Raw genomic sequence first — 22435 nt, 5'->3', positions numbered from 1 at the left:
TGGGGATGCTGGAACCTTGATGGATGCTGGAGCACATAGGGATGCTGGAGAACACAGGGGGGCTGGAACTTCTGGGGATGCTGGAATATTTATGGATGCCGGAGCACGCAGGGATGCTCGATCACACGGGGATGCTGGAGAAAATAGGGGTGCTGGAACATTTCTGGGTACTGGAACATGTGGGGATGCCGGGACACATTGGGCTGCCGGAGCACACGGGGATGCTGGAACCTTGATGGATGCTGAACATTGAGGAATGCTGGAACATTTAAGGATGCTGGAGCACATGGGGATGTTGCAGCACGTGGGGATGCTGGAACATCGAGGGATGCTGGAACATTTAGGGATGCTGAACACTGAGGGATGCTGAACACTGAGGGATGCTGGCACATTTTGGGATGCTGGCACATTTTGGGATGCTGGCACACCCAGCCGGAGGCGTGAGGACCAGCTCCGCCGTGGGGCTGCTCCCGTGCGGCGATGCCGGGGCGCGCAGGGGTGCCCGTGGTGCCAAGGTTCCCGCACCCACGCGACACCCGGCTGTCCCCCCCCCAAAAAAAAAACCCCCGCAGCGCCTCCGGGGCGCTCCCCTCAGCCGCGCTCCGCCAGTGCCACCTACAGAGCTGGCCCAGGAGGGCACCCGGCCGGGGACACCCCCGGAGCCCACCCCCGGAGCCCAAACCCCGAGCAGGAGCCGGGGGGGTGATACTGGAGGTGGGGGGCACGAAGCCTTCGCAGGAGCAGCCCCTCGGGGGGTTCTTGGGGGGGGGGTGCACGCCCCCCCCACACACCCCGGGGTGCTCAATGCGCGGGGCTCCTGCCCATTTTGCGCACCCCCTGGGGGGGGGGGGGACACGGCGCAAAGCCCCCCCAAACCCTGAAGCGTGGGGTCCCCACCGAAGCCCTCAATGGGGGGGGCTTGACCCCCCCTTGGGGGTGCAGCGCCAGCCTCCGGGGTGCCGCTATGGGGCCCCCCCGGCGGTGCTGTAGGGTCCCCCCCGCTTCTCCCCTGTCCCCCCCCAGTGTCCCCCACCGGTGCATTGAGGGTGCCCCCCCCCCAAAAATGCCGCTCCCCGGTTGGCGAAGGGGGGGGGCGGAGCCCGGGGGGGGGCGGGGGGAGGCGGGTCCGGCCCCACGGAAGCGGCTGAGCCGTTTCCTGCACGGGGGGGGGCACGAGGTGAGTACGGGGCTGGGGGCGCAGGGGGGGGTGCATGGGGTAAATGTGGGGCTGGGGGGCACGGGGTGTGCGCAGGGATGGGCGCGGGGGGGGTACGGGGTGAGTGTGGGGCTGGGGGAGGCACGGGAGGGGGGCGCAGGGGGATGCTCGGGGGGGTCACCATTGCTACTGGGTGCCCCCGTGGCTGTCCGGGGGTCCCCAGTGTTGTCTGGGGGTCCCTAATGCTCTCTGGGGGTCCCCAGTACTGGCCAGGGGTCCCCAAAGGTGCCATAGGGTTGGTCCCCAATGCTGCTCGGGGTTCCCATTTCTACTGGGGGTCCCCCCTGCAGATCGGGGGTCCCCAATGCTGTCTGGGGGTCCCCAAAGGTGCCATAGGGTCCCCAATACTGCTCAGAGTTCCTATTTCTACTGGGGGTCCCCAATGGTGCCACTGACTCCCTAATGTGCTCGGGGTTCCCATTTCTCCTGGGGGTCCCCAGTGCTGCTCAGGGGTCCCAAGTGACACCAGGTTGCCCCCACTGCCACCCAGGTGCCCCCACTGCTGCTTGGGACATCCCATCGGGTGCCGCAGTCCTGCCCAGGTGCCCCCAATTTTCTCCAGGTGCCCCCTATACCCTGCAGCCGTTCCCGATCCCGTCTCCCCGCACGCAGCGATGCCCGCGGAGCCCCTGATCTGCGCCGACACGGCCACGAGGTGAGTCCCGGTCCCCAGGGGGGACGGGGTGGGGGACGGGGCCACGCTGTCCCCATCACATCCCCGGGATGGTGACACCCATCCCCGCAGGGTGAGCTCCGTGCTGAAGCGGGACGTGAAGCAGTTCGGGAAGAAGCACATGTTCGACGCCAACGAGGAGACGTGCTGGAACTCGGACCAGGTACTGGGGTGAGGGTGGGAGCCGCGTCCCCGTTTAAAAACCCCGTTGTCCCCACCCTGACGGAGCCCCGGTGTCGTTCCTGCCTCCAGGGCGCGCGCCAGTGGGTTGCCCTGGATTTCCCGCGCACCGTCAAGGTCTCGCAGCTCCACATCCAGTTCCAGGGGGGATTCTCCAGCCGGCTGTGCACGCTGGAAGGTGAGGAGCTGCTCCTGGGGCGCCTCTGGTTCCCTTTATCCACGCCTGGATCCCGCAGAGCTTTGTTATAGGGCCTAAAGCCATTTGTTAGCTGTTCCTAAAACTCCAGAGGGGCTTGGGGCCGTGGGTTGGAGCAGAATTGGGGTGCAGAGTGAGGACCCGGGGTTCTCCAGGACACTTTGGGAACCTCGCCCATCATTTGGCAAACCCGCTGCTCCCAGCCCCGCAGCAGAGCCGTGCAGGGAGGATTTTTGGGGCGATTGAGCCCACGGCAGTCGTTTAGGGCTCCCCCAGCACCTCCCCGCGGCTGCCTTCACCCTCACACCCCACAGGCTGCAGAACGGGCGAAGAACTGGTGAAAATATCCGAGCTGTACCCCGAGGACGTTAACGCCATGCAGATATCCTTTTTGCCACTCGAGGTCTTTAGGGTACGATCCTACAGGTGCCTGGTGGCGCTTTGCTGCTGCTAAAACAGGTTTACCCCCACGTGGGGGTGTCCCCCTGCCTGTTTTTTTTTTGTGTTTTTGTTTGTTTTTTTTTCCTTTACGGGCCTTGCACAGATTCGAGGTGGAGGAGACGGCTCTGGATAAGCTGAAGATCACCTTTGAGAACAGCACGGATTTCTTTGGGCGCATCGTGGTGTACCACCTCAGGGTGCTGGGGGAGAGGCTGTAGGGCAGCGGCGTTGGGGGGCTGCTCTCCCAGCACCCTCATTTCCCCCCCCCTGCCCTGGGGGCTCTGCTGCACCCCGAAGTGGAGAGGGGACCCTCAACCCCCCCCAGGATGGCCTTGCAGGAGGGATGTTTGTGCAGGGATCCACGGGCTGGACTTGCAAACCACCTTTGGTGCCTTTTTGGGGGGGGATGCAGCCCGTGCAGCCGGCTGAATAAACGGTGGTGGTGGCCCCCAGCTCCTTCCCGGCTGCTTTTTGGGTCAGAGACACCCCAGGACTGAGCCCTGTGGGGTTTGCCCTGCCCCAGCCCTGGTTTTGGTTCTGCTGTCGTGATCTTGGTGGCTGGTTTGGGCAGGGGGAGAGGAGGAGAAGCTGCTCCCTCCCCGTGCTGGGGGCTCTGGCTGTCTCCCCCCTTTGGTAACCACCCCTGAGCTGCTCGGAGCAGCAATTTGCAGGCTCACAGGGCGCAGGCTCAGCTGCTGGCGGGGCCGTGCTGTGCTCCTGGCTGGCAGGGTGAGATTTCCTGCAGGATTTTGCTCCTGCCCATGGGTATTTGCCTGGCTGTGTGCAGGAAGAGCTTGGCAAGTTTACAGGTGCAAGAGGGAGCCACGCTCGTCAATGAGGCAGCTCTGGAGAGGAATATGGGGGCGCCAGGAGGGTGCCAGCCTCGAAGAGCTTGGTTGGCCCAGTTCCCTATTAGCTGGTGCTGGGATGGGGGGCTGGCTGCCGTGACAGACCACGGGGATGCAATTGAGGTAAGAGACAGGGCTCCACACGGCTGCTTTTAGGGTTTACTTCCAAAAAAAATGCAATACTTGAATGCACGCACGAAGCAGCTGAGCCCAGAAGGAGCAGAAATGCAGCTGCCCTGAGGAGTGAAGTGTCCCTGGGTGCGAGGCACCGAGGCTGTGCCACCTTCCAGGAGTGGCCTAAATCCGCCGAGGCCAAGCGGTTGGTTCACAGCTTCCTCCACGTGCTCCTTGCTCGAAGCACTGTGCTGCTGCCCGTTTTGGGACCGCTGGGTCAGGCCACGTTGGTCCCAGAAGAGAGCCCTGCGTCGGCCAAGAGAAGCGCTGGTGCTGCAGCGGCGCAGCGTGAGCCACTGTCACTCCAACCCCTTGTTCTGGAATAGCTTGAGGATGTGATTTTCAATAACCTGTTGGACTAATGAGGGGAAGAGAAGGGAGAGAGGTAAAACCCAGGGAAGCCAAGCCCGTAAGAACCTGTTTCTGCTGTGGGTGGGACCTGGGCACTCTTTGGCTCCTGTTTTCCAAGGGGAAGCTGGAAAATCCCTTTCTCCAGGGGCCCATTTCTCCTGTCCCAGTCCCGCTGCCAGCACAGCTCTGGTTTGGAGGGGGAGCAAGGGGAACAGGACCTAATCTGACTTCTCTGGCTCGGTTTCTCTGCATGGCAGAGCAGGGAGCTGTGGTGGAAGGTCAAAGAAAGCCCTGAGCTGAGCTGGGAGCTGCCTGTAGGGTCGCTGCGGAGGGAAGTCAGGGCTCCCTGCCACGTGCGGAAGGGACACTTGCCTTTCTTGTGCCCCAGGGCCACGGCCAGATCCATCGGGGTGTAGCCAGAATCTGCTTCTGTCGTCAGGTCGGCACCACGAGCTGCAAGCAGGCAGTGGCAGTCAGGGCGCAGCGTGCCCCTGCTGACACGGCGTCCCCTCTGGGGCCGGTGCAGGGTGAGGAGACCCCCAAAAAGCGCCCCTCCTGGCTGGGCAGCGCCCCGTGACACCCCCAGGCTGCTCAGGCTTTCCCCCCAGGCACGTCAGGCTCCGTCCCCGAGGCTGTTACCAACAAGCCACAACTCGAGGCCGAGGATTAAGCGCGGATCTTCCCCGTTACCTAGTAGGGCCTCGACACACTTGACGTGATTGCCGCGCACGGCGTAGAGCAGAGGAGTGCCGCCGTTCTGCAGGGAAAGGGAAGGGGCTGTGTCATTGCTGGCCTCGCACGGGGCTGTGCTCACACAGCTCCTGCTCCTCCCAGAAAGGTCGATCCCTGACCCGCTGGGCTCCCCTTTCTACCCTCTCCCAGCTCCAGGCTGAGTGTTGTCTTGCAGAGCGGCTCTGCGCGGGTTTTATTCTCTGTATGCAATAAAATAACTGTAATCCGAAAGGCAACCTTAATTTCTGAGTGCAGTTTCCTTGTGGCTGGTAACATCACCACTGTGAGCAAGCGAGGAAACCATTTAAAATTATTATCTAGATTAATTTCTCGAAACAACTGCGTGAGCAAGTAAACGAGCGTCGCGAGCCTGGGAAGCAGCCGGGAGAAGCGCGCTGCTGCTGACTCGGCCCGGAACGAGGTGAACTCGCTGCTGCTTTTAAAAATGAGCTTTGCAGAGCCTCGTCTGGGGCCTGGTGTCGCTCTCAGCGCCGCGGCAGCACTCACCCAGTCGTAGATGTTGATGTCTGCGTTCCTCTCCAGCAGCATGATGACGATGTCGGTGTAGCCGCCCATGCTGGCCAGGGACAGGGCGCTCTCCCGCTCCTTCGCCAGCGCGTGGGGGTCAGCACCCTGGGGAGACAGCACAGACGTTAGCCCCGCTGGGTGAAGGAGCCCTGCTGAGAGGCAGGGAGCTTGGCACAGCCTTGCTGAACGCCCTGGGCTGGCTGATTGTGGAGCCAGGTCCTCAGCCTCGTGGGGAAGAGAGCGCTCCCCCAGTCCCCGTGACCTCTCCTTCCCAAGGTCCTTACCAGGCATGTTCTAATCAACAAAAGTCTCAGGTGAGGACTTAAAAGCCCTTCTCCAGTGTCAGTAAGTTAAGCCTCATGGCTTCTGTTACTCAGTTCTTTCCCCCATCACCAGTAACAGCATTACTGGCCCTGTCTAGAGGCGCCTGGACAGTATCTGTTCTCTCTTTTGTTAGTCCTCTACCTAAAAACCCACCCTGTCCTCTGAGCTCTGCGAGCCGTGGACCTCTCCTGGATTTCACTATCTCCTCTAGCGACGCATCCCCTCATTTATTTGGGGTTCTGTTTGTCTTTCTGGTAACAAACTGCAGCTAAAGGAGCCAGCATTGGGCTAGGGTTTGTGTAACACGAGGACAGAGCTTCGGGGAGCACACAAGGACCTGGTCCCTGCTCACCCCCACGCAGCCCCTGGCTGCAGGCCCAGCACTTGAGGATGATGCAGGGATGAGTTCATTAACTGCAATGATACCTCAGCGAGCGCATTTACGGGCAGATTACGGGGCCCAAGTGATAAGTCTGATCTCAAATTACCAATAAGCAGATATTTAATTACAAACAGTTATTGCTAGCTGTGAGATAAGGCTCTTCATGCTCCTGACTTAGCCCGCAGCCTGACGGGGAGCATCCAGCAGTGTCTGAGCCATTAGCTCTACAAATGTGGCCTGTTTGGGGCCGGGGGAAAGGCTGGCTGAGGCACCAGGACAGTTCTAGACATTTTGGCAGGCACTGGGGCTGGAGTTGGGAAGTCTCTTGTTAGCAAGGCACTGCACAAATGTGGCCTTACCCATTCCAGCAGGTGACGGACCGTTTCGATCTCTCCAAAGGCTGCAGCCCAGATCAGCGGCGTGAAACCTCTCTCGTCACGTTTATTTACCAAGTTCTCCCCTGCACAAAACCAGACATCTTAAATAGGAAGGTCAAAACCCCCCTCTGCTTCCCGTCACCCCCCTGTAAAGCCAGCAAAGGCTGTAAAACTAAGCCAAGGGTTTATCAAAGGGTGCTCTGTGAGCTGGCAGGACTCTGCATGAGCTGGGATGAGATCCCACAGACACGTACCTTTCCGAAGGTGCTCCTTCAGCTGGCTGAGCTCACCTTGGGCAGCTAGCTGGTGAATGGACAGCGCTAGGGGAGAGAGAATGCAACCATCAGGACAAAAATCAGCTCAGCGCCCATCATCTGCAAGGGGGAGCCCTGCAGGTGATACCCAGACAGCCCCAAGTGAACCCCCAAAAACCCCAGTGGGTAATTAACAGCTTTCTGCAGGCGCTGAGAACAAAGGGACAGCAGCAGATGGAGGGAGGCTCCAGTCCCACTGTCCTGCTGCTCCCTCTGCATCCCCACGTCTGCAGTGTGAGGTGCAGAGCACGATGTGCCCAGCTGTACTCACTGTCCAGCGTGGCTGGGAGGGCTGAGACCTCGTTGCCGCGCTGCCTGTTCGTCAGCGTGTTCGAGTGCTTCAGGGGGAAGCCTGTTCCAGAGAGAGGAGAGAGTTAGGGAACATTTCCTCCGTGTATAGGGAGGAACCAGGCTGACCAGAGGCCGAATGCCTCATGGAAACTCCTGTCAGCCTAACGCGACTTATCCGAAGCTGTTCCCTCCTGTCAAAACTGAGCTCTGCACAGAAGGAATTATCCCCTTGCAAGGGAAGAGCCTGGGGATCGAGGTTTGACCAGCGTGCGGGGACCAACAGCTGAGCAGGGAAGATAAAACAGCCCAAACAGCTGCCCAAGGAGGGGCACGGTCCATCTGGGCCACCACGGGAGACAGGGATCTTGCATTAATGGCATAATTGCACACGATATACTGCAGAGGACAGCCTGGGGATGCACTCAAGTTCATCCTCGTATTTCCTACGCGTGAAGAGCTCCACTTGGAAACCTGGGTGTATTTCCAACAAGCGACTGGTAGTTTAATTAGGAAAGTGCAGAGAAAGACTTTACAAACTCCAGTTCCTCTGCATGGAGCTGCAGCGACCTCTCACTGCCAACACAAGTCATCAGCAAGGCTTAGATCTGGACTTAGTCTTGCTGCATTTTGGAAGGGACCAAGAGTGGTAAAGGACTTTTTCCCAGCTGCATTTGTGGGATGAGAGATCCCTTTGCAGGCAGATGACCTCTCCCATTCCCGTTTCCCTCTGGGGCTGCACACCAGGATCTGTGAGCACCAGGCTCTGCAATACTCACTGTCAAGGGCTGAGAGCTCAGTGCTCCTCTGCCTGTCCATCGAGGCAGTTGAGGGCTTGAGAAGGGCGTCTGCTCCCCCTGCAGAACAAGGATAATTGTTGGGGACCTTGGTGTCACTTCCTGGGGAGCAGGCTGGGCTCTGCGTGGCACAGCGAGACCTGGCTGGCTCGACAAGCACCTCACAGCCACCCCTACTGCTGCAGGGGGGTGCAGGAAAGCTGCTTTCACCAGGCTCTTTCCCTGTCTGAATCCCCCTGGAGGGTTTGGTTCTGGGTATGCCCTGTCTCAGCTGTCACCCCCTTGCCACCCCCAGCACTCACCGTCCACAGAGCTGGAGCACAAAATGTCCCTCTCTGGCTGCAGGAGCCCCGTGGGGACACCTCCATCCTCTGTGTCCTCGGTCCCAGTCAGCTCCCCCATGGCTGCTGCTCCTTCAGCTCCATTCTCACCCTCTTCTGGCAGCTCCTGGGCGTCCTCGTCACTCAGGGGAGCCTCCATGAGACGGGCGGCTGCTTCTTCACCTTCCATGGGGGAACTGCGACACTAAAGCGTTAAAAAAAGGGAAAAGCTTCCTCAGGGGAACTGCCCCAGCACCGTGTTAAGGGGGATAAACCTTTTATGGGTGAACTGCCCCATAATTGTGTCAAAAAGGGGACAAAACCTTCCATGGGGGAACCACCCCAACACAATATCAAGGCGGGGGGAGCAGCAGGGAGGTCTCCCAGGACACAGAGGGCCGTTGTGGGGTGCAGGCCGCCCCATCCCCACACGCAGCCATCGCTCCCCTTAATTTCGGGCCCCTTTTTGCCCCCTCCACCCAGGGGCCACCCCCCTACCCCCTGCCACCCCCTGCCACCCCCACAGGCCTGGCCTCACCCCCAGCCCCCGGCCCCGCGAGGATCCCTTTCGGATCCCCCTTCCTCGAGCCCCGAGGGTCCCGGGGGGGGTCCCGGGGGGGGGTCCCGGTGCTGTCCCCACACGGTGACACCAGGAGAGGAGCGGTAGGGGGGGGGGGGGGGGCGAGCCCTGCGCCCACCCGAGCCCTCCAAGCCCTGAGGAGGAAGGCGGCGGTTACCTGCTGGGCGCCGCGCTCCGGGGCTCCGCCAACGGCTGCGAGTGGTCAAATTTTTTGGGGAAAGACCCCAAGTTTGTTTTCTTTTGAGGTGGACCCCTGATTTGAGGGGGGAACCCTATTTTTTGTTTTTTATTTTTTAGGGGGGAGCGAAGCGGAACGCTTGTGCCCGGGGGCTCGGTGCCCGGCCGGGGCGGGGAGCGGAGGCACCGGCGGAAGAGGAAGCGGCGGGGCCGGCATGGAGGAGCCCGAGATGCAGCTGAAGGTGAAGAAAGGTCGGAGCGGCCCCGGCAGCGCTGGTGGAGGGGGGGAGGTACCCGCTATCGCCCAGTCGCGACAGGCTGGCTTGCGATAGGGAGCCGCGGCGCCCGCGCGTGTCGCGATATGGCCCCGCAGCGGCCGCGCGCGTCGCGATAGGGCCCCGTAGCGACAGCATCTGTCGCGATAAGGCCCTGCGGGGCGGGAGAGAGGAGGGAGGAGCAGCCCGCGACCCGTTTCGCTGTTTTGTTGGTCGTCACGGGGTCGTGACGGGGCAGGGCGGGGCGTGTCACGGGAGGGTAGGGCGCGACATGTCGCGACAGGGCAGGGCGGGCAACGCAGGGGCTGGCGAGGGGTCGCGGTCGCCTTCAGAAGGCCGGCGGGGCCGCGTCTCGTACAGAAGAAAAGCCCTGAGCCGGGGGGGACGGGGCCGGTAAAACAGACAGCGGGGCAGAGGAGTCGGCATAAATAAAATTAAAATAAAATAAAATAAAATAAAATAAAATAAAATAAAATAAAATAAAATAAAATATTCAAAGTGAGGTAATGTCCCGTGAGGAGCGAGCTGTCAGCCTGTGGAAGTGGCACCCCAAAGGGGTTTCTACGTTAGCGCGGGTGGGATGGGGTCAGGGGAGGATTTGGGGGGCTGGGGGCAGCACCGGCCCTTCCCGAGCCCCCCCCAGCTTTTTTGGGGGAGCTTTTGGGGTGCTGGGTGGGTGTGTGGAGGGGGAAGGAGAAGGACCCCAAAGTGGAGGCGGCTGAGGTTCAGGAGAGCTCAAGGGTTGGGGCCAGGCTGAGACTCGGAGCCCCCAGCCCTCGAGGTGGCCAAGCCAGCAGCCCCCCGCTGCCCCCCGCTGCCTCGTGGCCACCTCAAATTGCTCAAAAACTGTGGCCCAGTCCTCAAAACCAGGACAAACCCCTGCTGGCACTGAGCTGCTGGGGCTGGCAGTGTCCCAGGGCGATCTGTGTCCACCCGGTGCTCCTTGCTGTGGATGCGAGCTGCCTGTCGTGGTGGTGTTGCCTTCGCACCCTTGTTGACAGGCTGGCGATCCGAAATATTTGGGTTTTTGCTCTGATCTCTTTTCCTTTCCCCTGGCATGGCATCACCTTGTCCCAGAGCAACCCCTGTAGGGCACTGAGCAGCTGGGGTGTGGGAGGGTGCAGCGGGTGCTCCCTGAGCCCCCCCAGTCCCCCCAAGGGAGCCCCTCGAACCCCACTTTCCTCCCCCCTGCTCCCTGCTTTCAGTAATTCTGCCGCTTCTCTCGTTGCAGTTACGGACAAGTTCACGGAGAGCATGTACGTCCTGGCCAACGAGCCCTCCGTGGCGCTCTACCGCCTCCAGGAGCACGTCAGGAGATCGCTTCCAGAGCTCGCTCAGCACAAGGTGAGTGGGGCTTCGTTTCGGCCTCCGGACCTGAGGCACAGCCAAACTCAGGCTCTTTTCCTGAGCTGGAACATCATCGCTATCTTGGGACGATGGGGAAGGAGGAAGGGAATCAGCCCTGGGGGCACAAGAATTGTCTGGGAAGGGTTGAGGTGCTGTGGGACCCCGCTCAGCCCGAACTGGAGGGGCTGAGGAGGATTTGCACGTTCATCTGCAGCCCCCAGGTGAAACTTTCCAGGCCAACCTCATCCCCCCAAGCTCCCAGCACCGGAGACAAAGTGCGGAGACAAAGAAAAATGAGCAGCCTGTCTTGTACGGGGAGGGGGGAGGAGGCAGACGTTAAATCTTATTACCCCTGGCTACACTGCAAGATTTTTATTTCCGACATAAAATAAGGAGGAGGGCAGGAGGAGGGAAGGGGGAGTGGGAAGAAACAAGTGCGAGGAGCCCACACGAGGCAAGGCAGGATAATGAATCGCATCTCACAGCTGTGTTCCTGCTTCCCTCCAGAGCACGGAGCAGAGACACTTTAATGCCAGCCTTGTTGTCCTTCTCCCTCTTCTGCCAGTCATGATTCATTAGGAGTGATGTCTCATGAATAGATTACTGCTTCATGTCTATGCTAATGCACTGTCAGGCCCCATTTTTCACCTTTGCTTTACAGCCCTAGTTTCCAAATTAACCTGGATTGTGACACTTTATTATTCAATTATTTATTAGCATTTTCTATACGTGCCTGCGTGCGGCCCTAGGTACGCAGAGATGTATGTGCACCTATAGCACACGCCGATGCGATTGCATCACGGGCTTCTAATATTATTCCTGCGCTGTCGCTTGCTCTCATTTAATCAAGTTTCGGGGAAGGTGGCCGGAACAAAAGGAAATTGAGCAAATTGTATGACGAGCCATGCAGAGGGAAGAGATCAGTTTCCATCACGGCACGGTTTGTCACGGGGATGGGGGCGAGGGGCCACGCAGCAGCACAAATGGAAGCGACAGCCGAGAGGCCGTGCCGGAGAAGAACTCAGAGAGTTCTTTTTAGCCCAAAGTGCTGCTGTTTTCCACCTTCTTCATGTGCCAGCAGCAAATAGCAGGACGCTGTGTGGCCCCGTGTGACTGTAGCCAGCACAACCACTCCTTTGGCCTTTGCTGCCTTCATTTTCAGCCTCCCAGCATCTCCTGCCCTGGGTGCTGGCTCCTGCAGTGACGGTGCAGGTCAGGGCAAAGCTGCTGAGCCCTTTTTTTGGCTCCTGCCTTTGTGTTTACTCGTGCATCCACGTGGCGAGGGCTGGAAGAAAATGCTAAGAAGGGTAAGGAGGTGATTTGGTCACCGGGATGCAGAGCTGCTGGTGGTGACACCTCCTCCAGCCTCACCTGCTCCCACATTCATTTTTCAAAGGCTGCAGCGTCGTGGTTGGGAGCTTGCTGTCCTCCCTGCTGGCAGCCAGCGCCCTGCCTGCGCTGCCAGGCTGCTGGTATGGACCTTGTGGTCAGATCCCCTCTTTTTTTTGATCCCTCTCTCATTTTATCCCAGTTCCAGGCGCTGCAGTTTGCAGCAAACAGGCTGTGCCTGCCAAACCCCTCAGCCCAGGCGGCCAAACACTTGCAGAGAGGGACATGCTCGGTGCCCTGACGGGCCCGTTGGCACAGAGGAGTGTTCAATTTGGTGGGGGGGAGGGATATTTTGGGGCCGTCGGCTCTGCAGCAAGGCACTGGAACAGGAGGGTGTCAGCGGGGCTGCGCGCCGTGAAGGCGCTGTCAGGTTTTATCTACCTCAGAGCAAAGGCATTAGAGCAGGGTGGTTTTCATTCCTCGGAACGGAAAAGGAGAAAGAGGAACGGTCTGCCCGGATCCGTTCTCGTGTAATTTATTCCCCAGGTGTAAGTAATGGATGGAGGGAGCGGGATTTATTGGTGCTTTCCAGCTCTCCTTCAGCCTTGTGGCAACTCCGTCGCCGGCTGGCAGAGTTCTCCTGAAACCCAGCCTTTATTTAAAACTCCCAGGGGATTAAACCTAGGAAAAACCGGGAGGGAGGGAGCTGGGAGAAAAAAAAAGTTTAGGCGAGGAGAAGGTCACCTCCACGCCTTTCCAACAAGCAACTTTCTTTGATTTGATTAGAAATAATCTTAATGCCTCCCTCACCATCTGAAAGTCTCCAGGCAGATTTAGCACCTCGCTGATAAGAGGGAGAGCGATGCGAGGCCCTCGCTGCCTCCACGTGCCGTGGCTGAGCTGCTAAGCCCTGCTCCACGCCAGGCAGCCTGTCTGGATTTCCCCTGGTCTTTGGAGAACGTAGATCTCCTCGTTAATTTGCTGCCAAGCAGCAGGGATCTGTCATTAAGTGCTGTTGTATGTTAAGAGCTGGCTTTAGCTCTTAAACTGCATCCGAGGGCACAGCCTGGGAATTTCAAGAAAGGGCATGAAGGAAAGATTAAGAAGCCGGGAGCTCGAGGGAGAGGCTTTTTGTTCCCAATTAAGGGCATCGCATTCCCGGGAAGTGGTGGGGATGCTGGGAATGGGCGTCAGTGGCTCTGGTACTGGGAAATGATTAAAATCTGCTGGTGCTCAGAAGTGGCAGGAGCACGGAAAAGCGGCTGTTGGAGCAGACTGCATCGTCCCCACTTGCTCATAGGAGCTCTGCAGCCGCCGTCTCTCCCTTTCCAGTGTTGCCCCTGTGCCCTCGCCCTGTGCTGGGCTTTGCAGGCTGAGGGTCAGCGCTTCAAATTGTCCAGAAAAGGTGGAAGAAATGGTGCTGGGGATTTGTTCCCTGGGGTCTCCTGCCCTTCGCGGGGCAGAGCCTTTCACGAGGGCAGCCAGAGCGCTGCTCTGCTGACACAAGCGGCTGAGCCAGCGGGATGTCAGGCTCTAAACGGTTGTTAAAGATCGTCTGGCACCTCTCGGAGTGAACAGGCTGAGGAGCTGCAGGAGATATCCGTGTCTTCTGCAGCTGCCTCTGCTCTCAAACCCTGCTCTCAGCCACAGATACGGTCGTGCAAAACGTGAGCGGACTGCGGAGCAAGCGCGGTCTCTGCAGGACGGCTTCTGGGGTTGTGAGTCCCGGGCTGACGTACCCTCTCCTGCGGAGAACTGCCTAGAGCACTGCATGTGGAGGCTTGTTTCTTTTGTGCTTTAGAGCTCTGTGGTCAAGTGTCCCGATGTAGGACAGGCTTTGAACAGCAGAAGTGATTTTGGACGCGCTCCAAGCTCCTACCCGACCTCCTTCAGTCACAAAAAGGGGCCCTTGGATTTCCTCTGCCTTGTAACTAGACCCAGCAGAATAGACTTGAGAATTAGCTCCCATGAGAACATATTTTCAAGAGTGCCCGAGCTACTTAAGGACTTTGGAAATAGTTATCTATTGAGCTACACCTCTGAATCGAGCTGCGCTTTCATTGTAATTTGTGTATTCGCTTGGTTTTCCCTTTCCTTGGAGCTCCAGCATGCAGTTACGTGCCACGCCAGAGCTGTGTGGAGTTCCTGGACTCGTGTGGAGTTCCCGGGGCTTCTTCCAAGCTCATAAAAAGAAGGGCACGGTGCTGAGTGCTGCTTGGGATCGGATAGCAGAGTTTCAGACAGCAGAACAGGGGGGCTTGTGGCTGTGAAAACGGTTCTGAGTCGCAGGTCTGATGAAAGGAGAGCTTTCGGTGCTGCAGAATAAACAATTTTATCTGGGTTTGCATGGGGGATTGGGGAGGGAGCTGGGTTAGCTCAGAGCCTGGACCAGGCCCACCGTGAGGTCTGATTTTGCTGGCACTTCCAGGCAGTCCTGTGCGCTCGGGCAGCTGCTGGCTGCTCGCAGCCTGCCTCACCGTGCCTCTTCGCTGCCTCGCGGGCACATCCGAAAACAAGGGGAATTTGGCCGGAGCATCTGAAAGGTTGGCCCGAACCAGTAGCCCTTCCAGAAATCCACACAATAAACGTCTCTTTTACATGCTGGGGCTCGGCACCCGGAGCCAGGCGTCGCAGGCTGTCGGGCAGGAGCTGGGATCCAAGCTCAGCTTCTGGTGAAAAGCAGCCAAAGCCCTCGGTAGGGCAGGGCTGGCAGAGCTCACCCCGTGCGTGCCCAACGCTGCCTGCTCTTTCTTCTCTTGCAGTCCGACATGCAGAGCTGGGAGGAGCAAAGCCAAGGAGCCATCTACACGGTGGAGTACGCCTGCAGGTAGGTGCAGACCTCTCCGAAAAAGAGGGGCTGGGCTCAGCAGCACGGCTTTGGGGCTGGAAACGAAGCAGCCTGCGCTTCACTGGCACCTTCCTGGTGTGAGCCGGGAAGGAGCGGTTGGGGTGGGAGGCTCAGGGTGCAGGCAGAGCTCTCCGAACCTCGGGGGCTTCGCTTTGATGAGGTGCCCGCTCGTCCCCACTCGTGTGTGCATCGCAGAGCTGCCAGATCTCCTGCAGGAGATCCACCCACAGCCGATTTAGTGGCTGCCTAAAGCTGAGGTTTCTTCCTCCCAGTCCTCTCTGCCAAAGCAGGGGGCTCTAAAACCACGCCACGGGGGGAAATATTAACCAGCCCTCCTCCCTCCACCCCCTCTCTGCTTGCAGTGCCATAAAGAACATGACGGACAGCAGCGTGTACTTCAAGAGCATCGACAGCCTGCTCAAGCACGCCATCGCCATGAAGGATCAGCTGAACGCTGCTCAGGGCCGCAGGTAGCGAGGGGCTTGGCACCGACCTGCCCGTGTATCTGGGCACCCGTTCTGGCTCCCAGAGGCTCTGGAGATGTAAAACAGCCCAGTACAAACACGCCAAGTGGTTATCTCAGTAATGTGATTCCAGGCTGTTATTTATAAGAGCGTGCTGCTTGCCTTCCAGTGATTTTTTTCTGGCTTTGTTTGCCATGGGAAGCAAATAATCTTGTTTACAAAAGGGTAACTGGAAAATAATTTATTTCCTTATTTAAAAAGGGATGTTTGGTTCCGTAATACATTAAATATTTGTTGTGTTAAAGGCATTTGGAGTGATGCTACTGAGATGGAGTAGGTGAGAGGCTGCCTTTGGTACCCTGTCATCCATGTGGCTTTTTCTGAGGAGAGTCCCTTAGAGATTAGTGGTGCTGACAGACGTGGCAGAAAGATTATGCATTTTTGTGTGCCTGCAGCTGAACTACAGCTACGAAAACATCTTCCAGCAGATTGTCTGAGCCCAGTGTATTTGTCTCTCCTGAGAACTGTGTTGGTGTTGGAGTCTGACTGCTTAGGAGTGAGAAGACTCCCAAATGCCCCTGCCCACCACGGACAGTTCTAAATGCCCGTCCCTGATAAAACCACCCCAGCAGACAAAGCACCTCTGTCTCTGCAAAACAACTCCACTTTAGACGTTTCTGGTACAGGGTCTGTGTTTTCCCCCGCGTGCAGCGGGGTCACACCGTGCAGCCCTAACAGAGCATTTTTAGACTTGTTTCTTGTTTGTTTGGTTTTGCGGTGGTGTGGCTGTGACGATTGCTGTCTTGGCACCCATGGGGGCTGCTGTGTGCTGCTCCGTAGCCTGCACAGCACACTGAAAGGTGTGCTTGTCTTAGCAGCTCTCCCTCTCCGAGCAGTGAGGCTTTATTTTAGGGCTTCCCTGGTTCTTCACATTCCCATGGCTGCTGACGTCCTGCCTGCCTGCTGGACATGACCGTCTCTTTCTTTTTACAGCACCGCTGGCCCACAAGCCAAGAATCCTCCAGCTAGTTCCTGATTTCGGACAAGACTGGCTGTCCTCTGCCTTCTTCTCCAGCCCAGCTCCGTGCTCACCGACCACGTGGAGGAATAAGAACCCTTCCGCTCAGTCTGTGAAGCTGCCCACAGGTCGGCCTGCCTCGCTGTTCCCAGTAACGAGGTGCTGCACCTGAGCAGGCAAAAAAACCTCCTGGGGTCAGGACTGCCTTTGTGGGGCAGCCTCTTTCCCCACTGTTCTGCAAAAAGGGAAACGGGGTGGTTCTGCATTTGTCCTTTCCAGTTCTTTCTGATGGCAGACTGCTACGAGGCGTTTTTCTCTCTACCTCTTGGCCACAGAAGTATCTCAGCAAAAACTAGGTCTTGCTTTCAGTATTTCGTAGGTGGCTGTGGAAAGACTTAATGTAGGCACACTTCAGCTTTGTTCGGGAGGCATTCTGCAGGGAGAGTTTCTCATGTGTGTGCCAGGAAGTGCTGAATTTGGTCTTAGTGAGAACAATAATAAAAAGGCAAAACAAATAAGTTCTGTCTCAAACCTTCCCCTCTTGCTCGCTCAGGCTGGGGGGTCTTGGAGCCTGCTGGCTCTGCTCGTTTCACAGGGCACGGAGCAAAACAAAGACACGCAGAGTTGGAGCCTTTCAAGTGAAAAAGAAACTGTCCTGCTCTTCAAACAAAATTGGACTTTCTTCATCCCTTGTCGAGCACTGTTAATCTCTCTTGGAGCCAGCAGTTGTGTTCTGCTGAAGAATTTCCCAGAGATGCGGGGATCAAAGCAGTGCCAGGCTCGGTTTCCAAAGAAATGCTCTGCGTGGTGCTCAGGGCGCCAGGTGTCTTTCAGGACAGTAACACGGAAGGTGAGAGGATCTGTTTGGATCAGTGGCTTCCTTTCGCTCCCTGAAATACTCTGCTGACTGCTGGCTGATGAAGATTTGGGGAAGAACCCAGCGTGCTGCTGCTCTGGGCCTGTGCAGGGCAGCGAGCTGTGTCGTGCTCAGAGGGTCGAGGTGCTGGTGCCCGAGCAGGAGGCCTCTCTGCCATCTCAAACCCTTTCTCTGCAACCTTCAGACTCCTCCAGTTCCATCTCACTTGTTGCTCCTCCATCGCCTCGCCTGGTTTCTTAAACCTGGCTGCAGGGAAGCCCTCGGGTTGGCGGCGTGAGCTCTTGGTGTAGTGCCGGCTCCTGGGGATAGAGGAGGGAGGAGGAAAATGGGAGGGGGAATGGAGAGAGGTAGAGGCAGCCAAAGAAAGCTGGGATCTGCTGCGGAAGGAGGGCAGGTCTGCTCGTGGACTAGCTCCTCTTGCTCCTCACGCGTCTTTGAGGGACTGGGAGCTGTCTTCTGGTGTCTGCAGGAGGGCAGAGGGTGGAAAATCAGCCACCCCCGGGTCTGAGGAGGCTCCTTGCCACAGGGGTCGAGACTGGACCTACGTTAAGCTCTAAACAGAGATGCAAACCCTGGCCCTGGCGCCTGCAGCCTCCGCGTGATGAGACAGGGCAAAGGAGCCCCTCTTCCACTCACACCAGCGTCGAGTCCTTGCCCGAGGCCCCAGGTTTGCGCGCCAGCACGTTCCTCATCTCGCGGGTGACGCCGTTCCAGGGCTTGCCCTGTGCCTGCAGCAGGGCCGACTCCGCCGACAGTGTCCTGTGCGTGCGGGGCAGGTTGTAGCTCTCCTGCTCGGAGCGAGCCCCGGGGCTGCCCGACGAGGTGAGGTTGCTGCTGCCCGGGGATCCCAGCTGGGATTTACGCTCCAGGAAAGGGGGGAAGGAAAACTCCCGGTGGATTTCGGGCCGGGGCCGGGACGCGGCCACGTTCTTGTTGTTGAGGTCGCCGGTGGGAGGGTCGCTGTGCTGGGCAGAGTCGTTCTCATACAGGGTGGGAGAGACCTCGGGGTGGCTGCGGCGGGAGAGCTGGGAAGCGCGCACCAGGGCGTGCGTCACCGTGACCAGCAGGACGATGATGCCGGAGGAGAGGATGCAGGCGCTGGCGATCCCGGCCTCGAGTTCGAAGAGCAGCAGCATGTAGATGGCAAGAGCTGGAAGGCAAAGCGTAACGAACCGTGAGGACTCGAGGGATGCATCTGAGCTGTGAAAGGTCAGGGCAGAAGCGCCCCGGGAGGGCTGGTCACTGGGAACAGAGAGATCTCACTACGGGAATGAGCTGGCCGTGACGTTTGCAAAGCAAACCCGATGCTGGAGTGGAAACTCAGCAGCTCACGAGCACTCAGCGACCGGCACTGAAGGCAGGGGCTGGGCTGAAGCTGCATGAGCCCTGCTGGGACAATTTTCCCCCACTCCGGGCTGTGCTGTGCTGGTGGGAAACGAGCACTTGCCTGTTAGGTAGACCGAGACCCCACAGCAGAACAAGCCGATGGCGGCGTGGCGAACTGTCCGGCTGTCCAGAAGGAACCAGTCTGCCCTGCAAAAACAGGAGAGAAAAACGCTTTGCTGGTCTCAGCACAGGGAAAAGCGCCGAGGCCGAGGCCCCTGCTGAGAAACTGAAATGCTGGTTTTGCATAGAGAAGAGGTTCAGGGGCAGGTCGTGAGCCCGAGGAACTCTGCGGAATTGGGGTTTCCCCCAGGCCGCCGGGCTGCGTCGTTCCCGCTCTGGAACAGAAGGTGGTGAGATGAGGTGAATTTTCAAACTTTCCCTGTCTGGTTCTAGCTGTGCTTCAGAAACCAGGTGGGACAGATTCAAATGGCTCAGGGCTTTTTGCAGGTGATTTGTCCTTGTTCAGCAAACCCCGAAGAGCAAGCAGGGAACAGAAGTGAGGCAGCGAGCCCGTTTCCCCCTGAAAGAAACGAGAGAAAAGCAAAGTGCCGCTGCATTGAATGAAGCAAGGCCAGGTTTCTCTCTTCAACCTTGGGATTGGCTTTCTTTGCTCAGCTCAGATTGCAAGCCTTTTGTCCGGAGGGGGCTCGGTATTTGAATTGTGCCTAAAACACATGAAAAGACCAGCTCCTTTCCAGCAGGGCCTTTGTTCCGCGCGCAGCACCGACCCCTGCGCCTGCTGCGCTGCGGCCGAGGCCACGCGCTCTCCGTGGGCACGGTCTCGGGGCCAGCCCCAGCCCACCAGCAGCTCGTCCTGCTGCTCGAGCATCTCCAGAGCCAGATGGCAGTGCCAAACCTCGGTCCTGCCTCGCTGGGCCCTGGAAGTCACCAGGGGGCTCCTCTGCCAGTGAGCAGGATGAGGGCACGGTGCAGCATGGCTAGGGCGCAGGCTGGAGGCGACGCGGAGCCTCATACCCCAAAATTGCTCCGAGAGATGTGGCAGGACCACGCTGCAGGACAGCCACAAAGAGCCCCCTGAACCATCTGGCTGTGCTGAGGGTGCACAGGGCACCGCTGCTCCTGCCAACACCTCCAAAACTCCCAGGAGCTGGTTGGAAACCCACCCTGGCGTGGAAGCACCGGCTCACTGGGCAGCAGCACGACGGTCCTGGCAAGCTCAGCCCTCGTGATGCTCCTCCACTGCCCCGTGGGATGAACAAAGCAGCCAAGGGACACCGTGCCCTGTCCCCATCTCCCCCCCAGGAGTGTCCCAACCCTGTCCCCTCCTCCCGGCCTTGCTGTCCCCACCGAGCGTTGCCCCTCGCAGCCAGGAGCCGTTAATAGAGCCTGGACCCGCTCCTCGCTGCCCGGCGGGGAAGAGCAGACGCTTTGTTTTATTAATTACCTGAGTCGGGGGGGGGAGGGTTGGATTAGCGGGGAGGAGAAGGACTTTGTTTGGAGCTGGCTCGGGCCATTGAGCGCGGCGCTGAGAAGCGGAGCGGTAATTCAGTGTGACAGCCCCAACGTGGGAAAGGGCCCCGGGACGTGAGCGGGTCCCCTAATGAAACCGGCGTCCAGAGGGGCCGGGGCAGCTCGGCCACGAGGGGATGGCACCAAACGGCGTCCAGCATCGTGGGGGAGAGGGGCTGCGTCCCTCCACTGCCTCCTGCCCCAGGCTGCGGGCACAGCTTGCAAACAACCACCCCAACGTCCCAAGAACCGTCCCTTTTCTTCCCAAACTTGAGCACAACCCTCGGCTCGCAGCTGGGGAAACTGAGGCGCGGCCAGCCCAAGCCATCTGCTCGATGCCAGGCAGGGGGGTGCAGATCCAAGGCTCCTGCCCTGCCCTTTGCAGGCTCCAACCTGCCCGAGCCTCGCACGGCCAGCAGCAGAGCCAAAAGCAGCCCTTATTTTGCAGGGAGGAGAGCACAGAAGCATCATTTAAAGCCAAATTGTTTGGGGACAGCTCTCCTGCTCGGGGAGACGCATCAGCAGGCTCCACGGCCGTGTGTGAGGGTTGCTCTGACCTGAAGCCCTTGACCAAGCCGCTGCCCCCTGAGGTGCGGGCTGTCCCGCGGCCGGCACGCTCCCTCCCTGTGCTGTGAGCTGGCATTTGGCTGCCTGATTAGTGCCTGTCCTGCCTCGTGCTCAGGGCTCCCCAAAAAAAAGAACGGCGCCGCTTCCACAAAGAGCATTTTCCAGCCCAAAATCCACGCCGAACCTCGGACAAATTCACAGCGCATGGGGAATTTTCTGCTCGGAGTTTTCCAGCAGGAGCTGAGCTCCCACGGAGAGCGAGGTTTTCTCCAGGAGCTCTGTTTTGCAGAAATATTTTGCTCTCCCTCGCTAATGAGGACACGTCAGCGTCGCTTGCAAGGCGCCGAGCGGAGACGTTGCTCACTTGCTGGGGCCGTCGTGCGCAGCGTTAGGCTCACAAGTTGTGTCTGATCAGGGGCAGAGCCTTTTTCCTGTCCTCTAGCAGAATTTTGGTTTGCCCAAGCCAGAGCAGTCCCAAAATGATCCTGCAGAGACCATCGCATGAGGGACCCCCACACACAGACCAGTTTCCACCCAGACACATTTAACTGCTGTCATTTGTGAGCTGATTTCTTCTCTGCACCCAGAGCAGAGCTGGTGCCAGGCTGGACCCTTTGGGGGCCACCACCAAAACCCAGCTCGTGCCCGAGGAAGGAGGAATTGCTTTGGAGAGAGTTTTATGAGTGTAAACCTGCTGGTAATGATTAAGTCAACACGTGTCTTCTGGTTAATGAACCTGGGCCTACGGTCGTTTGGGTGCTGTGCCAGCAGTGCCCCAAAGAGCCCGGCTCTGCCCCTGCACAGGCACAAATTTTGGGTGGCTGCTGGGCACCCCCTGCGCTCCCCCGAGTACAGACCCCAGCACGAGGGCTGGGCTCACACCAGGGAAAATAAATCAGGTGCCCCAGCGCAGCCAGGTGGATGGGTGGCTGCAAACTTGCCCCTTGACAATAATACAGGCACTCAGCACAGCTCCATGCTGAATTTGAGGGTCGTATTTCCATCCCCCGGGGCTTATCAGCCAGAGACAACCCCACTTCCCGGGCTGGCACGGCATCGATGGAAGAACTTTGTGATGTTGAAGTGCTCAGCGTGTGCCAGCAGTGCCGACCGCTCCCCAAAACCACCTCGCTCAAAGTCCCCTCAGCCACTGCCCACCCCCCAGGGACATTCAATAATGGGGGATCCAAAACCCCTCCGAGCCTCCCCAGCACCCCCAGGACTCCAGACCACCCGGCTGCCCCCCAAAATCCCCCCGACGCCCAAATCCCCGGCTCCCATCCCCAATCCCTGGTGCCCGTCCCCAGTCCCCGGTGCCCCTCCCCAACCCCGGTACCCCCCCCTGCTCTCACCGCTCGGTCCCGGACTGCCCCCGGCACAGCTCGGTGCTGAAGTAGCCGTGGAGGAGGCAGAGCAGGAGGCAGCTCACGTTGAGCACCAGGCAGAGCGCGGCCAGCACGGCCGACACCGGCAGCAGCGCGGCGGCCGCCGCCTCCGGTAGCGCCCCTCGACCGGGACCGGGACCGGGACCGGGACCAGGACCGGGACCGGGTCCCGTCCTCCCCGCCGGCAGCTGGAAGATGAGGCTGGAAGCCAGCAGGGCCATGGCAGCGGACAGCGTGCCGAAGAGCAGGAGAACCGTCAGGGCACGCTGCGGGTAGGAGGAGGGCATGGTGGCACCGGCACCGGGAACCGGGGCGCACCGGGAGCGCACCGAGAACCGGGAGACACCCGGAACCGGAGGGCTCCGGGACGGCAGAGCCGCTCCGTGCCCGGGGGAGCTCCGTGCACCCCCGGTACTCCCGCAGCCACACCGGCACCGAGCCCCGGGACAGAGCTGCGGCCCCTCCAGGCGTGCGCCCTCCCTCCGTGCGCCGCTGCCCGGCCGGGGCGGGTCGGGGCGGGCCGGTCCTGCCCCCCCAAGGCCGGCCCCTCGCCAAGGGGGGTGCACAGCCG

General features: G+C 59.3%; 4 protein-coding genes across 5 annotated transcripts; 2 read left to right on the top strand and 2 right to left on the bottom strand.

Annotated features, from left to right (window-relative positions):
* Nucleotides 1–1201: 1201 nt before the first annotated feature.
* On the top strand, nucleotides 1202–3565 carry NR2C2AP (nuclear receptor 2C2 associated protein). The gene is made up of 6 exons (XM_082780046.1): nucleotides 1202–1216; nucleotides 1779–1871; nucleotides 1962–2052; nucleotides 2142–2247; nucleotides 2580–2648; nucleotides 2809–3565. The coding sequence occupies exons 1-6, from the start codon at nucleotides 1212–1214 to the stop codon at nucleotides 2922–2924; spliced, it is 480 nt and encodes a 159-aa protein (XP_082636172.1). The 5' UTR covers nucleotides 1202–1211; the 3' UTR covers nucleotides 2925–3565.
* A 134-nt stretch (nucleotides 3566–3699) lies between these two features.
* RFXANK (regulatory factor X associated ankyrin containing protein) lies at nucleotides 3700–9012 on the bottom strand. 2 transcript variants are annotated; one of them, XM_082780044.1, is made up of 10 exons: nucleotides 8879–9012; nucleotides 8124–8346; nucleotides 7804–7881; nucleotides 7008–7088; nucleotides 6677–6742; nucleotides 6405–6505; nucleotides 5319–5444; nucleotides 4719–4836; nucleotides 4452–4532; nucleotides 3700–4086 (listed from the first exon to the last, which is right to left on the bottom strand). In XM_082780044.1, the coding sequence occupies exons 2-10, from the start codon at nucleotides 8329–8331 to the stop codon at nucleotides 4028–4030; spliced, it is 918 nt and encodes a 305-aa protein (XP_082636170.1). In that variant the 5' UTR covers nucleotides 8332–8346; nucleotides 8879–9012; the 3' UTR covers nucleotides 3700–4027. The 2 variants fall into 2 exon arrangements, with proteins under 2 accessions (XP_082636170.1, XP_082636171.1); XM_082780045.1 differs by having other exon boundaries at nucleotides 4770–4836.
* BORCS8 (BLOC-1 related complex subunit 8) lies at nucleotides 8969–16682 on the top strand. The gene is made up of 5 exons (XM_082780047.1): nucleotides 8969–9150; nucleotides 10405–10517; nucleotides 14612–14676; nucleotides 15060–15167; nucleotides 16155–16682. The coding sequence occupies exons 1-5, from the start codon at nucleotides 9114–9116 to the stop codon at nucleotides 16195–16197; spliced, it is 366 nt and encodes a 121-aa protein (XP_082636173.1). The 5' UTR covers nucleotides 8969–9113; the 3' UTR covers nucleotides 16198–16682.
* Nucleotides 16683–16885: 203 nt separating this feature from the next.
* LOC309887945 (transmembrane protein 221-like) lies at nucleotides 16886–22323 on the bottom strand. The gene is made up of 3 exons (XM_082780043.1): nucleotides 21832–22323; nucleotides 18504–18589; nucleotides 16886–18206 (listed from the first exon to the last, which is right to left on the bottom strand). The coding sequence occupies exons 1-3, from the start codon at nucleotides 22149–22151 to the stop codon at nucleotides 17689–17691; spliced, it is 924 nt and encodes a 307-aa protein (XP_082636169.1). The 5' UTR covers nucleotides 22152–22323; the 3' UTR covers nucleotides 16886–17688.
* Between the last annotated feature and the right edge of the window lie 112 nt (nucleotides 22324–22435).

This window comes from Aythya marila (genome assembly GCF_965140915.1).
Source record: "Aythya marila genome assembly, chromosome: 27".
In the NCBI taxonomy this organism is placed as follows: Eukaryota; Metazoa; Chordata; class Aves; order Anseriformes; family Anatidae; genus Aythya; species Aythya marila.
The sequence above is the reverse complement of the archived record's forward strand: the minus strand, read 5'-3'. Positions and strand labels throughout refer to the sequence as shown.

Coding starts and splice junctions, on each gene's coding strand:
- BORCS8 (XM_082780047.1), top strand. CDS start 9,114: ATGGAGGAGCCCGAGATGCAGCTGAAGGTGAAGAAAG. Junction 14,677..15,059: donor ACGGTGGAGTACGCCTGCAG/GTAGGTGCAGAC, acceptor CTCTGCTTGCAG/TGCCATAAAGAACATGACGG. Junction 15,168..16,154: donor AACGCTGCTCAGGGCCGCAG/GTAGCGAGGGGC, acceptor TTCTTTTTACAG/CACCGCTGGCCCACAAGCCA.
- RFXANK (XM_082780044.1), bottom strand. CDS start 8,331: ATGGAAGGTGAAGAAGCAGCCGCCCGTCTCATGGAGGCTCCCCTGAGT. Junction 7,882..8,123: donor GTGCTCCAGCTCTGTGGACG/GTGAGTGCTGGG, acceptor CTTGTTCTGCAG/GGGGAGCAGACGCCCTTCTC. Junction 6,743..7,007: donor CCTCCCAGCCACGCTGGACA/GTGAGTACAGCT, acceptor TCTCTCCCCTAG/CGCTGTCCATTCACCAGCTA.
- LOC309887945 (XM_082780043.1), bottom strand. CDS start 22,151: ATGCCCTCCTCCTACCCGCAGCGTGCCCTGACGGTTCTCCTGCTCTTC. Junction 18,590..21,831: donor GGGCAGTCCGGGACCGAGCG/GTGAGAGCAGGG, acceptor CTGTTTTTGCAG/GGCAGACTGGTTCCTTCTGG. Junction 18,207..18,503: donor GGTCTCGGTCTACCTAACAG/GCAAGTGCTCGT, acceptor TTTGCCTTCCAG/CTCTTGCCATCTACATGCTG.
- NR2C2AP (XM_082780046.1), top strand. Junction 2,248..2,579: donor CCGGCTGTGCACGCTGGAAG/GTGAGGAGCTGC, acceptor CACACCCCACAG/GCTGCAGAACGGGCGAAGAA. Junction 2,649..2,808: donor GGACGTTAACGCCATGCAGA/TATCCTTTTTGC, acceptor GGGCCTTGCACA/GATTCGAGGTGGAGGAGACG.